Source organism: Saccoglossus kowalevskii, chromosome 1 (assembly GCF_978046115.1).
Source record: "Saccoglossus kowalevskii chromosome 1, keSacKowa6.1, whole genome shotgun sequence".
Lineage (NCBI taxonomy): Eukaryota > Metazoa > Hemichordata > Enteropneusta > Harrimaniidae > Saccoglossus > Saccoglossus kowalevskii.
Window position 1 is genome coordinate 35,021,858 of NC_140641.1, and position 15,419 is coordinate 35,037,276.

A 15,419-nucleotide genomic window follows, 5' to 3' on the forward strand; every position below is an offset into this window, starting at 1 on the left:
TTCGCAACTCCCCTCCCTCTCAACCAAATTAAATTGCCCTTCCACTGTTTTTGCTCCCACTGCCCTCTCCCCAATCTGTTTTTGTTCCCCGCTGCTTTCTCCCCACTCGGTTTTGCTCCCACTGCCCTCTCCCCACTCGGTTTTGCTCCCACTGCCCTCTCCCCACTCAGTTTTTGTTCCCCGGTGCCTTCTCTCCACTCGGTTTTGCTTCCACTGCCATTTCCCCACTCAGTTGTTGTTCCCCATGACCCATTTCACCGGCAACACTCTTTATTAAGAGAGTTGTACCCAAGTTCAAATTTTGAACTTCTGAAAAATACAAAGTACAATCAGTGATTTTGCCCTTACCCGCTCAATCTAAAAATGGAACTTGCCTGCCCTCTGAATAAAAATCTTCTCCTACTGGAATTCCCTTCTGAGAAACCCTATTTTTAATTCCCTCCCACTGAAAATGTTTTATTTTGCCTGCCCGATAAAAATCCCTTGCGAACACATTTTTTCACGAACAGCTCCGTTGACTGCACCTGAGTTATGCCATGTTTTTGTACTGTTATTGTAGTAACTGGGACATGTTCAAGTAAAAGTGTTGCTACTTTTTGTTGACAGCTGTACGAATCTATGCACGCCATATGCCGCAATCAGTAATGCATCATCATATTTTATTCATGCATGCTTTTTTGACAGGTACGAAGTATTATCAAGTGTATATACATACATGAGGGAGTGTACGCGGTCTGGATGGTCGTGGGGATATCGCGACTTTCACCTACTTAGTGATGATTTATATACGAATGACGTATGCCTCATTATTATCCCGCTGTTACTTTTGTAACAATGGGTACCAGTTGCATTCGTCACGGGACGTAATACTAACACGAATTCTTTCTAGGCACAGCTAGTCGAATTGAAGGTGTTCTTTATATTGATGTGTTTTCAGACACGATTTGAGAAGACCCGGTTTGTCTTTTACCTGTGCGTGGTCGTTTTGTTATTAGTGTATTATTTAACAACATAGTACACTTCATCTAGTAAGTATTAAACCATTTTTGGTTCATGCGTTACACTCTCACAATTTAGTTGAAATTTGACAAATCCTTCTCTACATACCACACAACAACTTTACACTATATATATACTACACGTTCTTATTATGTTAACTAGTGTTCGTTTAAAAAAGTCAACACCGCCTGGAAGTACAATGGATATTGGCGTAAACGTACCACGCCATTTTGTTTTACCACGACATGGCCTTTATCAAGACGTATTTCTCATGACAGCAACACCTATCAACAAGAGAAATTCTTTTTCATCACGTTACTGCCTTAAAACATTATATTGCTCTTGATTCCAGAAGGGTATTCCACATCCAACGTGTTTTCAAATGTGATGTTGAATTTTCCATTTTCCCTTCAGCCCATGTGCTTTGTCTGCCATAACCATACTCCGTGTCCGTGCTGCTAAAGTACACGTGACAACTCAATTGCAAACCATGTAACGATAGCTACAATTATTACCTCCCAAACAGGTTGGACAAAATGAAGAGTGTGTTGTTATTAATATCGTTGTTGGCATCAACCTACGCCCAATTTGGTAAGAATATTTCAAATTATATTTACATATTTAATGATGTTGATTTAATTAACAGAATGATGCCCTTCCAACACGTTTTATTGCTTGCAGTTGAGGGTGGCAAAATAACCAGGCTTTAGTTGGCAAATTGAAGACGCACATTGACCAGGTGCGTGAGAGTTCCTAGTGACAGCTTGTCTGACACAACTGAGTGGAGGAATCATATTTATTTAAATTATGTATATTTTAAATTTCCTAAATTCAACTGGACCATAATTGTTATTTTTCTTCGATATTTCATATACACACTGGATGTTCATTCAGTGTTGCCATCAAATTGTGATAGAACCAGTTGTATTCAAGATTTTCTGGTGAAATAAATAAAATATATCCATCTATAATGCTATTGAATGCGCATGTGCATACATTAGTGGTTACTTACGTACTAGTATTTAGTTAGCTATTTGTTTACATAAGCACAGTGGAATCACTGCTTAATGGAATAGTTAATTATACCAGTTTTGTTATGTGGCTACACTTTTATTTCTGTTTCACCACTCATTGCCCCGTCGCTATTGTTCATTTTATTTTCCGTAAGAGACACTTTTCTCCGGAATTAGTCATTTTTCTTTGCAGAATTTCCAATGAACCCATAAATGCAAACTGTCCACATTAACTGATTTAATTAGGCAGTTTCGGATAGAAGTAGTTCTCTGATTGAAGAACGTGCATGAGAGTGAAACTTACTCAATACTTATTGAAAGAGGCATTATTTTTAGTGCCAAGACCTAGTACTCGAACCAAGTTTTATTTGATCGGACAGGCTGTGTAGTAGTCACTTTACTGAATGAGCTCAGCAGGTGGCGGCGAATTGCAATGAGTGGCCCGTGATTACACATGTATGAGGTACGCGGTGTACATCCAGGGCGTTTGATCTGTTGATAATCGGCCAATTGTGCATCTGCAGAAAAAAAGAGTTACTAGAAATATGTAAACCAGCGACCACGATGAGTTTTGTAGAAAATGATGAAATCGACAATACAATTCGCCGAATTTTTGGTATGTCATAAAAAATAAATCATACGGAAATAAATTTTATACTCGACGTTTATTATCAGTAAATTAACACTTTCTCGTGGTTACTCGGGTGCATTCTGCGAAATGTCATTAAATGATAAGTTACATTAACTGCGCTGTTGGACATAGGAATTGTTTGGGATTCCTTTGTATAAATGATTTGCTCTACCATATATGTATTTTAAATATGCATTTTACAATTTATACTGATTATTTAGCTGGTAACTACTGTGAGAACAATCCTTGTCAAAATGGTGGTACTTGCACCAGTGCGTCAATGCCTGTAATGACATATAGTTGTATGTGCCCACTTGGATACACAGGAATTCATTGTGAATCCACAACATCAGGTGAGATTACATGTATAGTTGTCGTTCGGTGCATTATTTATTTAAAGAACCAGTTATGTTAAAATAAATCGCCGCAGTCTTTGTGTATTTGTGTAGTGGTACTTGTATTCATTTCAGCAATTTCCTTTGTTGTGTCCTCTTCAGTGCAGTTTATGTTTTCATTGGAATCAGTGACATCTTGAATGAATAAAAAGTTGTCGCAGATATGTTCTTAAGCTTTGAAAATGCACAGTGTTGAAAAAAGATTATGAATTTTTACATATTATCTCTGCTCTGCGTCAGAGTTATACTTCACAGTGCTCGTCGGAAAAAGTCTATATTTTGACATAAGAAAATACATATTTTGATGGTAATAAAATATTACAGGTGGAAAGCAATGTCATAATATTTTATGTCACAATGGTGGTACATGTTCAATGTTATCGACTGGAATGATTACTTGTTATTGCCTTAATTGGTACACGAGTACATATTGTAAAATACATTTTAATGGCAAGTATGAAAATGGAAAATTATCATTCTTTTCTCGTTACTCATAAGTGGTACGACTGATCATATGTATTGTATTGCCCTTCTTTTCAAGGTGGATCAACTTGCACAGCCACGTTTTGTTACAATGGGGGAACTTGTGTGAACGATCCTAGTACTGCTAAGTATTGTATCTGCGCAACTGGATTTACAGGGCTACGATGTGAACACAGTACAGGTAATAACTGCTCTATATTCTCATCTCAATGAATTCCATGTTTTATATACCTATGACGAACTTGTCAGTTGAAGCACAAAAATGTCATCATGTGTATGTTCAGTCATGTACACTGAACAACACTCTAGAAAATTCATTGGAGGCAAGGAATATGCGGGTACATTTTTACATCAGGAATACTACTATTGTTCCTCTTGCCTTCTATAGGAACGGTAGCTGTTACGTGTTTACTGGGAAAGTACTATTCCTTTTTCCAGACAGTACCCGTTTACTAGTTTCTTTGTTCTCAACAGTGTCCGTTTATTGGAAAAATACTCTTTATTTTTTTCAAACAGTAGCTGTTTTTTAGTTTCTGTGTACTAAACAATACCCATTTACTAGGAGAGGATTTTTTCAGAACTAGGTTGTTCTCAGATGACTCGATAGAATTGGCCATTTTTTTTAATCAGCAGCACCCTGGATTCGAAGCATCAACTTTCAGATCGACGAAATATGTGAGTGCATTATCACTGTACTGAATACCTAAGGAGGGTGCTTGTGGTTGAAAACAACTTGTATTTTACTATGTATGAATAAGGTGCAATTTCTACAGGTCATTGGCCTTATATATCAAATGAATTATGTAACACATGTACATTATAACAACACACAGCCCGCAATGGGGCTGTAAACAAACATACAGTGTAACATTGCCAAATTCAGATTAAGAAAATGTAAAATTTAACCTTACCTATAATACTTCCTGTTCACTACAGGTGACCCGTGTCATTACAATACCTGTCAAAATGGAGGAACTTGTCAGTGTACTGCCACAGGAATAACATACTGTATGTGTACAGCCCAATACACTGGACAGCACTGTGAAACACTTATTGGAGGTAAGGACCAATGAAGTTAATGTTTGCATTGGTCATATGTTGAAAGAATAAAGCTGTTTCAGATGTACCTCACATTTGAAAAGAGACAACCATAGTGGTTTTTCAAAAGAAAATACTTGTGTTTGGTTTTTGAATAATTTATTTTGGTGATTACGATTGCAATTTTAAATACAAGTTACAGTTAAGAACAGGTTGTTGTTTTTCGAAACAAATATACATAAAATCATATTACCTCCAAACAATTTTGCACGAAATAAGATGACCCTCACTCTGACCAGACATTGTTTAATTAATACCATTAAAGAATTTATTTATTAACCTGTTTAGACATTTTTGTTGTTGTATTTATGAATGGACAAATTAGTTTTTAGTTAGGAAGTGGGTGTAGTTTTTATTCTTAATACAATGGTGGTATACGTTCGATATTATCGACCGTAAATACTTTTTATTTATATAACATATTACGTTATGTGTCCAATCACCACTTGATGTATAGTTTAAATTTACCCATAATTCATACTGTTTTCTACAGCTACAAACTCATGCACTTACCATCCATGCCAAAATGGAGGAACTTGTCAACGTAGCATCACAGGAATGATATACTGCATGTGTCCTGTACAATATAGTGGACAACTCTGTGAAACGTTCATTGGAGGTAAGGATCATACTGATACACTTCTAAGTCAATAAAACAAATGGTAAAAAACCCTCGCCGCATATCTGACAGCTTAAACTATTGTGTATTTAAGCGGTACCCATCTGCACAAGGGTTTCAGCAATTTCCCTTGTTGTGTCCCCTTTTAATGGACGGCATCCATTCCCTTGTTAGGAAGCCCAAATATGAACAGTAGTATATTGTCAAGAGGTTCCAAAATATAAAGACGCCAAAACGTACTTGTGTGGTTCTTGGCCTCCTCATCTATAACTCTGCCCATCCCCCATTCTATTTGCATACAACCCTCTTCAGAGGACGTATATTAATGTGGAGGGGCATATCATTTAGGATTTAGGTTAGAGATGGGGTCCTTGAGAAACTTTGTCCCGAAATAATGGCACGTTAAATTTTAAAGAATCATCTCACAACAATACAATTCATTACAATAAATTCCCACCTTGGTGGTGTTCGTTTGTGTTTGTGTGTAATATCACGTTACCTGGTGTTCTTCAGTCTTTCAACAATTCGCTGTCGTGATTCACGTAAGCATAGTTGGCATGGTCGACTCTCAAAGAAATGGTTGTCCCTCAATGCCTTCATAGCCGAACATAAAACATCCACCTTCCCCAGTGCTTTGCTCAACATGACAGGTCACACAAAAGCCACATAGGTGGTCACATTGGGTGTTGTCCCAATCTACCAATGAAGCAGCCTCCATACAGAGTTGCAGTTCAATCAGGTCGCGTGCTGCATGTACCTGCTCCTAGGTACCAAATACACATTTTAAAGTCTATGTCAGGTATATTAAAATAATTAAAATATATATGAAGTTATTTATGTTAAAGTATATCATGTGTAATAGTTTTAATTGCATTATGTGTATATTCACAATATACACTTGATAACAGTGTGTACTGTAAAAGTTTACATTTACCCATGATTCTTACTGTTCACTGAAGATATAAATTTATGTCATAACTACCTTTGTCAAAATTGGGAAACTTGTCAAAGAACCGCCACAGAAATAGCATACTGTATGTGTACAGACACACTGTAAAAAATCACTATAAAACACTCATTGGAGGTATGGACCAGTGCAGTTGCTTTCATCGGTATCCGTGATGTCTTGAACGAATAAAAGTTGTGACAGATTGTCACGCGTTCACATGATCGGATCAAATATTAACCCAAACACCCAATAATAATCAATATTTTTTACCACTTCGTGTGCGGGTTCTCTAAAGTTACACAGCTCGTGTGAATATATAAATAGATACACGAATTCACTCTCGTCAGTCTTGAACATATGAAACTACACATGAACTATGTGAAACCATAGTTTATTAGGTACAACAAGATTTATGCTTGGTATGATCACTTATCTCTGGCAGCATTGCTCGCCCTGCAATAGTTCTATGCTAAACGCAGTCTTCGCCATGCACCAAGGTAGATACGTGGTTAGATTATATAAATTAACAAGCCAAGGGCTAACTAGTGCGAGTGTAGGAATGTTCGGTACCTAAAGAGTGTTAAGTCATAATTTCAAATTTTGTCCATTCATACCTCAAATACAAGCCATGACGTCACACCATATATTGTGTCAATCATTGGTTCACAATACTTGTACCACGTGACCAGGAAGTCCAATAAGCCATTCGGGCAACATCTGGGGCACATAGCATGACTTACTTTTGGCCATTTTTACGTAAAATGTGGGTTAAAAATCCAACCTGAGTGTCGACTGTTTATACTATGTAATAATTAAATTCATAAATAAATCTCTCTGTACAACACAAAATTTGTTTCTAATAATGACAATTCGTTATCATTTAATTTCTGTAATTATATTTCACAATGTTCGTAAGAAGAATGATATATTTTGAGATTATCAAATAAATATATTTATGTTAAAACATATTGTAGGTGTAATGCAATGTCAGAATAATATATGTCACAATGATGGGACATGTTCAGTGTTGTCGACTGGAATGACTTATTGTTATTGCCCAAGTGGGTACTCGGGTGTCTTCTGTGAAATACATTTAAATGGTAAGTATTGAATGACAATCAATTAATGCAATAATCAAAACAGTGTGTTGGATTAACAAGAGCAGTTGATCATATGTATTGTATCGCCCTTCTTTGTAAGGTGGATCAACTTGCACTACCACGTTTTGTCACAATGGAGGAACCTGTGTAAGCGGTCCTAATGTTGTTAATTATTGTATCTGCGTAACTGGGTTTACAGGGCTGCGATGTGAACACAGTACAGGTAATAACTGCTCTATAGTCGTATCTCAATGAATCCCATGTTTTATATACCTAAACTTTAGATTTGTTGCTGTCACGAGTTCACTTCTAAACTTCGGTTTCAATTCAAGTCACCATCAAATATGGACAGTGGTATATTACGATATATCTGAATACATTATAGAGTCATGAATGACTTATACTGCATTATTTGTTTAGTTTGAATATGCAAGTGTGTACGCACACGTTTATGTTTCACACGTGATATTACTGTTCGCTACAGCTACAACCTTTTGCCCTTACCATCCATGCCAAAATGGAGGAACTTGTCAAAGTAGCACAACAGGAATGGTATCATGTATATGTTCAGTCCAGTACACTGGACAGCACTGTGAAACATTCATTGGAGGTAAGGAATATGCTGGTCTATTTTTATATGAGATATTAGTAATACTTTGAACATGTTTGTAAATCCGAGAACTACAAATTTGGCATTTTGACAGTATTGTGTAATTTAACTAGAGGTATTCTGCAATGTAATTTTACGAATGTGTTTTCTTAACGTGACATTGCCAAATTCACAATAGTGTAAGAAAACTGTACAGTACTTTACCTGTAATATTCCTGTTCACTACAGCTGACCCGTGCCATAACCACCGTTGTCAAAATGGAGGAACTTGTCAATGTACTGCCGGAGGAATAACATACTGTGCGTGTACAGACCAGTACACAGGACAACACTGTGAAACACCAATTACAGGTATGGACCAGTTAATGTTTTAATCAGTGATATGTTGAAAGAATAAAGTTGTTTCAGATATGAAATTCACATTTGAAAAGAAATAGTTTAGTAATTTTGTGTTTGGGATTACATTATCATATTTAGTTAATAGTTATTACTGGGGAAGATTGGTGTTTATCAAAAAAATACAACATCAATACAACAAAAACCACTGAATGAACGTTATGTTTCTAAAGCAAGGTAATATTGCTGCAGAACAATTGGTAAACTGCTCTATCACTCCATCCAACTATAACTCACTATTCTTTGAAGATGCAATATTAATTGCAATACAAGCAGCATATAATAATAGTAATTCACCATAAATATTCATCAAGACTACACATACTTGTTCATTTTCATATTCAGTTCCAGCTCAGTGGGTACAAATCAGTTAAGATGAAGCTTAACTATTTCATGGAATAGAAAACACAAACTGGCTCAAGTAAAAACCACCAATGTCTTATATTCACACATTGTGTCAACTAAAGTTCTTAATTGGGATGGGTTTCTGATAAAAAAATCAGAGATTATGACAATAGTATATTCTTAACTTAGTTGACTTTATTATTTACGTTCTTGTCATTTATATCATAGTAAGTGAATGTGCTTCTATGCCATGTCTTAATGGTGGATCATGTGAATCATTACCATGGACTGATGATATGCCAGTTGATCGACGATATCGCTGTCACTGTGCCATGGGATTTACTGGACATTTGTGTGAAACATCAATAGGTAAGTATGGGAATGCTGTAAAATAGGTATTATGGCTCTATTATCATATTTAGTCTTATTCACCACCAAATGGATAGCAAGTTTGGTGCAAAGTTTTGGGCGCCCTGAGTTAAAAGTATCTTCTTCCCATCTAACCTCTGATTCCTCAGAATCTTTTAGCGTGTTTAGAGTCTTAATATGTATATGACATTCACATATGCATATTGCAGATTCCTGTGGTAATAGATGCCAAAATGGAGGTGTGTGCATGAATGGCGTATGTTATTGCTCAATGGAGTACAATGGAGTTAATTGTGAAGTGTGTAAGTAACTTATATCACATTGAATACGTCCCGTTGCTTGCTTGTTACTATAGTATTTTTCATGTTTGATAAATAATGATAATGTTTCATGCATCGCTCTGTAGTTAACCCATGTGGTGCCGGTGTTCCAGCTAAGACATCAGCTGGTGAGAATATGTTCTGCGGTCGAGGATCGAATTCCCAAGATTGCCCAGGTGGACACCATTGTAGAATTGGCTCAAACGATGCATATGCAGTTTGCTGTCCCGGATGCCCCGAAGGACGACCGCAAGTCAATTGTTTTGTGGATCCTTGTTCTGTCACTGAATGCAGAATAAATATCGAAGTAGAGTGTCGGGCAAATTATTGTGGTGGTTGCAATGCAGAATATTATGATCAGAATGGAAACAGGGTTAACTGCGAACGTGAGTGCTCCTGTACATAGTGAAACATTGTTCTGGAATGTTGTTGTAAATTTAAGAGTAGAAATATCATTATTCCATATTGATACCAGGTTGAGAAAATTACATAAAAAGATAAGCAATAGACTTAATTTCCAAAAAAGAGATAACATACAAAAGCGACCGATCCATATGGTAATATGTACATGGTGCAAATTAGTGATGGGTTACGTTTACGATTATATTGAATAATCACATTACAAAGCCATGATGTGATGATATACACTTCAATACTAAATAATAGTAACATGTATGTTTATTCAGATCAAGTCACGTGCTCACATGCAGGAAAGGTATACCGAGAAGGTGAAACCATGCCATCAGATGACAATTGCAATACGTGGTATGTTCCTTTTATTTTACACACATGGCTGTCAACAGCCTCGATATTAATACGCACAAATATAATATTCATATATTTCAATACGTTTAATGTATCTGTATAATAATGTGGATATACTATATAAACTATTATAAAATGTGATTTCTTGCAGCACATGTCAACGTGGTGTGAGGGCATGTACCGAGATGTATTGTGGTGAGCTTTTTTATATCTCAGTGCCAAAGTTCAGGAAATCACCATTTGTTAGAATATATACAATTGATTTATTTTAAACATGAATTTCTGTTATTTTCTAACACTGTTTTAGGTTGCCCTAATGGACAAACATCTGTTAATTGTTCAGTTAATCCCTGTGTTGGCGTTCTATGCGGCGATGATCCTGATGCAGAATGCCGTGCAAATTATTGTGGTGGATGTAATGCAGAGTTTTATGATAAGAACGGAGACAAGATTGATTGCGAAGGTATTGTTTTACATTTATTCCCTATCAGGGATCGTCACCCATCGTAAATATTTCTTAATGTGATTTAAAGTAGTACCGAAAAAAAGCTAATTTAAACATTGTCATTTTGGATGAACTGAAACACCTACCAGTGATTGTTCTTGTTTCTATGTTCAGCCAAACGATCATGCAAGTATGAAGAACAGATATATCCACATGGTGCACCAATGGGATTCAGCTCAACAAATGATTGCAACACTTGGTATATTATTTAATTGTCTTCTGCCATTGATGTCGTTAGCTTAAGCAGGAATGAAATACAACATGAATATGTTCTTATAGATATTACAATTAGAATGCTTAGTTCCGTCAATAGTGAACATTGAGAAGTGTTTTTGCAGCTCTGTTACTAGTGTTAATATAATAATGCAATTTATATCACAGTAATAGTATTAGTATGTTTGTTTAACGGGCACCTTCATCTGCACATCTGAGATATTTGAGAACCTCATTTAAACATGTTCAAATATTGTTTCTTTCAGTGTATGCAGTAATGGTGTTCGGTCATGTACCAATATTTTTTGTGGTAAGTATTTTACTTATTATTTTCTGTGTATTAATACTGGAAACGTTGTTGAACAAAGATATAGTAGTTGTAATTTTCAATATCCTCGTGACTTCACATATAATTTGACATTCAGTTCCAATAACAAGATATCATTTTGTCTGAAAAGGAGACACAACTTCTTGTTTATATTCTGGAATTTATTATCAACAAGGAGAATCAAGACCACAGGGGTGTAATGAATGGTTGGATATTATTACATTTCTTATCGTTTATTAAATTATATATATTTAAAAGAAAATGGACTTACACATTTAATGTGAAATAGAAATATTATTTATCCTAATGCGATTCAGTCAGAATCTATATCCACATTATGATATGTCATGAGAAATAACATATCACAAATTTGAGACAATCAACATACATCAAAAAATTAGTTTACAGCATAATAGAAGTCTTGTTATTTGACAAAGTGTATAATCAATACTAATTAACTTTTGATTGTTATTTGTACTATAGTTATTGTAATGAGAAACAATGGGAATGTACAAAGATAGAATGTTGTAAGTATGCTATGTTATGTTATCGTATGTAATGTTAACACCCATTTTGCATAGAATAAAATCTAATTACTAATGCATTTTTGAATAATCTACGTTTCTTTTTATTTTTTAACTTATTCGTGCGATTAGGTGAGACGAATATATTGTGAGTATAATGAAATTCACTTGTTTTTACTTTGTACAAAAGTGTACATTCTCTGTACAACTATTTTCTATTTTAGTGCATTTTTAGTAATTGTTAATTCGTGCACAATTTGATTTAATTCTCGTTCACACAGAGTCATTATGGCCACATTTGATCTGGATGGAGATTATGATGACATTGCAACAGAAAAAGAAGAATTCAAAGGGTACGCAACGAACGAACACATATTTAGATTTACATTCATTTTAGTATGTTCACTTCTTCGTAGACCTGTCACGGGTTAGTCACAGGCTAGTATTATTCACCAACCGAAGGTGAATGTGGATAAAACAGCCCATGATGACATCACTATCAACCACCACAATTAATGATACCAGGTGACGCGCATTTGCAGTTACGGGGTTACGGTCGCCGTTAGATTGACATTATCCTAAAATACATTACTTTTGTTATTATTTCCAGCAATGTTATTTCAAAATAAACGTTTAGTCATTATTATGAGTTATCGCCATTGCACTATGCGAGTAATTGTTGTTATCTAGTCTGAAATCTTCACATCGCAGCAATAAACAGTTTCGTCGCACGATTTGATTTTCTCCCTGTACTTACGTATACCGTGCATATCTTCACGTTTAGTTTGAACATCACTCCTGTGAAGGATGTGCACCGTCGTCACGTGATAAACGTACATATTACATTATTATTACGATTCGATGGTATAAATACTCATTTTCATAATGTTATTTGTATATTTACAGTGAATTGACAGACAGCATATCTGCTAATTTTCAGTGTCCGATGAGTATGATACATAATATGAAGGTAAACATTCCGCTACTATCCTATTTAAAAAAGGTGACCTCATATAATAGTTCTAATCAAAAAAGTCGAGTATTGATACATAGTTTGTTTGTTCATTTTTCAAATAAATATTGTTTTTTCAGCTGACAAAGGGAAGCATCCGGGTTGAATTTGATTTAATAAAAGATGCAAATCAACCTAGTGTAGACATTGAAGCCATTGCTTCTAATATGGAGAAAAAGGTTGGTGTAAACGTAGTAGTATATTATTCATTTCATTAGCTGATTGTATTAAAGCTGTGACCTCATAATTTACCGTAATTGTTTTCCAGATTATGGATTACACTTTCGTCTACGACGGAGAAGTATTTGCTGTTAAAGAATCCTCGCCCCGGTTTGATAAATTGTACGAAGAAGAAAAAGAAGTTTCACAGCATGAGGAAAAAAACATGATGCCTTTACGGATTGGTATTGTTGCTACAGGTGTTGGTGTCATTGTTATTGTCATCATTATCATAGCAGTGGTGAGTTATTAAAATTGATCATGTTAAATACTGCTTTGATGTCAGTGTTTTAGTGCAACAGTTAGTACTTGCATTCCAGATAACACAGCTGACATTCACTTTTTTATTCGTTCTTCTTCACTCTCAATTATTATAGGTTGCTTGTTCCAGAAATATGAAATCAAAGCATTCAGAAAATGAAAATGAAGTTGAAAAGGTATTATAAAATTACAAAATAAAACACGGGATTTGAGCACATTGAAATGGCATGTAGTGAACACCGCCTTCTCTTATATATATATCTGGTTAGATTCCATTTGAAAAATATATACTATATAATATTTCACATTGATAATCTCCATTTTTTCCTAACAGAAGGTTATACCGACTATAAGCGCCAACGCCTGCGACGACACATTCCTAAAGGAAAACGAGTCTGTAAACGTGTAAATTTGAGTAAGCCCAGCTATTATCAGCGAGTAAACCTTCGTAGTATACAATACAGGATGCCTGAATGATTATGAGCAACTTGTAATATCATTATCACTGTTTTTGTAAATATATATATATATATACACTAGTACTACTATGGCAGGAAAATTACGTCAGTGCTGGCATTGGCATTACTTTGAAGGGTGTTTGCAGGTGCATCTCATTCGATGCAGTGAGACACATAACTTGTACATAACTTTTCCTACACCACTTTTATATAAAGATATATGGTTGGTCATGCTATTTCCACTTTATTCCAGTATTTCTATTTACATTGTATAACTACTGGTACACTCATATTGTGTCAAACATTTTACACATCGCTTTTGAAACGATTAAGATATTGTCTGTATTGGAACATGGGAATATGATTTAAGGTTCGAGGTCGCCTATCTTTCAAACTTATCTGTGTCAGCATACTTTTGTTGTGAAAATGTGTGTTTGCATTTTCCCATTCAAAATAGACACACGCAAACTCTGTATAGAGTTGTGCTCTCGCAATTAATGTTCAAAGTGAACAATATGTTATAAACAATTACCCACTAGTATTTATTACTGTCAGGATTACCTCTGTTTTGTCAATTTCTCCCCTAAACCGGATATGCTATGCTATTGTTGTAAAACGTGAAAAGCATTTGTGAAATTATTGGATTAATCGGTTGTTATGGTATCTGTAAAACCTCTGTTATAGTTGTGCCAAGTTAGAAAGGTAGGCAATCTAATAAACCGAGGTACAGACTTGGAATGTAACACAAAAACGTGTAATTGATAAAATTAGCCCAAGGCTAATTTGACAAGTAGAACTCCTGGTATTATGAATGTAGAGCTAGAGTCACATCGCAGAGAGCGAAAATAACGTGCCCAACCCAGTATAGAAATTGTTCAAGCCCAAGAACACAAAACAAACGACTGACAATAATTGCCAAAACATTTCTCAAGAACAAATCAAAACAACTGACAAGTACACCACACTACACAATATATAAATATAGAATATAATAAAAAAAAACATGTTCTGCTCGTCTTTAAGGAGATTAAACTGACTCTCTTTGTTCTTCGAATGAGTCCAGCGAACAAATACATTTCTTGATGATTTTATCTGCAGAAAGTATGCTTGATGAACCTTAAACATGCCTTTGTTCGGTATTATCCATTACCATATATCTTGCTTTATTAAAGGGCGGTGGTCGTCAGACAGAGCATCTTCGAATTTCAAGTAAACAAACAATGTATTTTACAGGTCATGTGTACGTGGCTAAGATTGGAAACAGGACGCAGCGCGACGACTACCGCCCTTTAAAATAATAGATTTTTCTTCAGTCTGATTTCACTTTTAAATAAGTATGTGATGCGCATTAGATAATTGTATCGGTTTATCGAAGTATACTTAGTTGTGTCATACACATGTTATAGTATTCATGATAACTCATAAACCATTGTATTCAGAAAAATGTATTGTCACAAATCAATATTAAAAATGACATGTTCTCGTTCATATTGCATTTTGAACATTTACATATAAACTATACATACAAGGTTCAAAGTTTAGATTCGTCTATTTTGTTTTATAAATATACGATTGTCAGTGATTTTAGCCAACATCAAAGTAGCACTGTAGAAATAGTCTAATAAACATTGGAGAATAATTGAGTGTTGTAGTTTCTTCGTATAATATACATTTACATTTATAACGAGAGCAATCATCGACTGCTAACAGCGCGAACTCTTTAGATAACATGTATATATAGGGTGTATGGGCAAATCTAAATACCCTAAGAGCAATGATCGGGCGATGGTTTCTGACACGGTACTAA

The 15,419-nt window shown here is 35.2% G+C and overlaps 1 protein-coding gene across 1 annotated transcript; it reads left to right on the forward strand.

The window, feature by feature from the left end:
• Positions 1-9,229: 9,229 nt before the first annotated feature.
• On the forward strand, positions 9,230-15,255 carry LOC146750859 (uncharacterized). Its single transcript, XM_085500957.1, has 16 exons — positions 9,230-9,309; positions 9,414-9,713; positions 10,014-10,092; positions 10,244-10,287; positions 10,400-10,555; positions 10,712-10,796; positions 11,077-11,120; positions 11,269-11,344; positions 11,622-11,665; positions 11,795-11,810; positions 11,944-12,015; positions 12,569-12,632; positions 12,755-12,853; positions 12,943-13,134; positions 13,271-13,330; positions 13,489-15,255. The coding sequence occupies exons 1-16, from the start codon at positions 9,255-9,257 to the stop codon at positions 13,561-13,563; spliced, it is 1,461 nt and encodes a 486-aa protein (XP_085357083.1). The 5' UTR covers positions 9,230-9,254; the 3' UTR covers positions 13,564-15,255.
• The last annotated feature ends 164 nt before the right edge of the window (positions 15,256-15,419 follow it).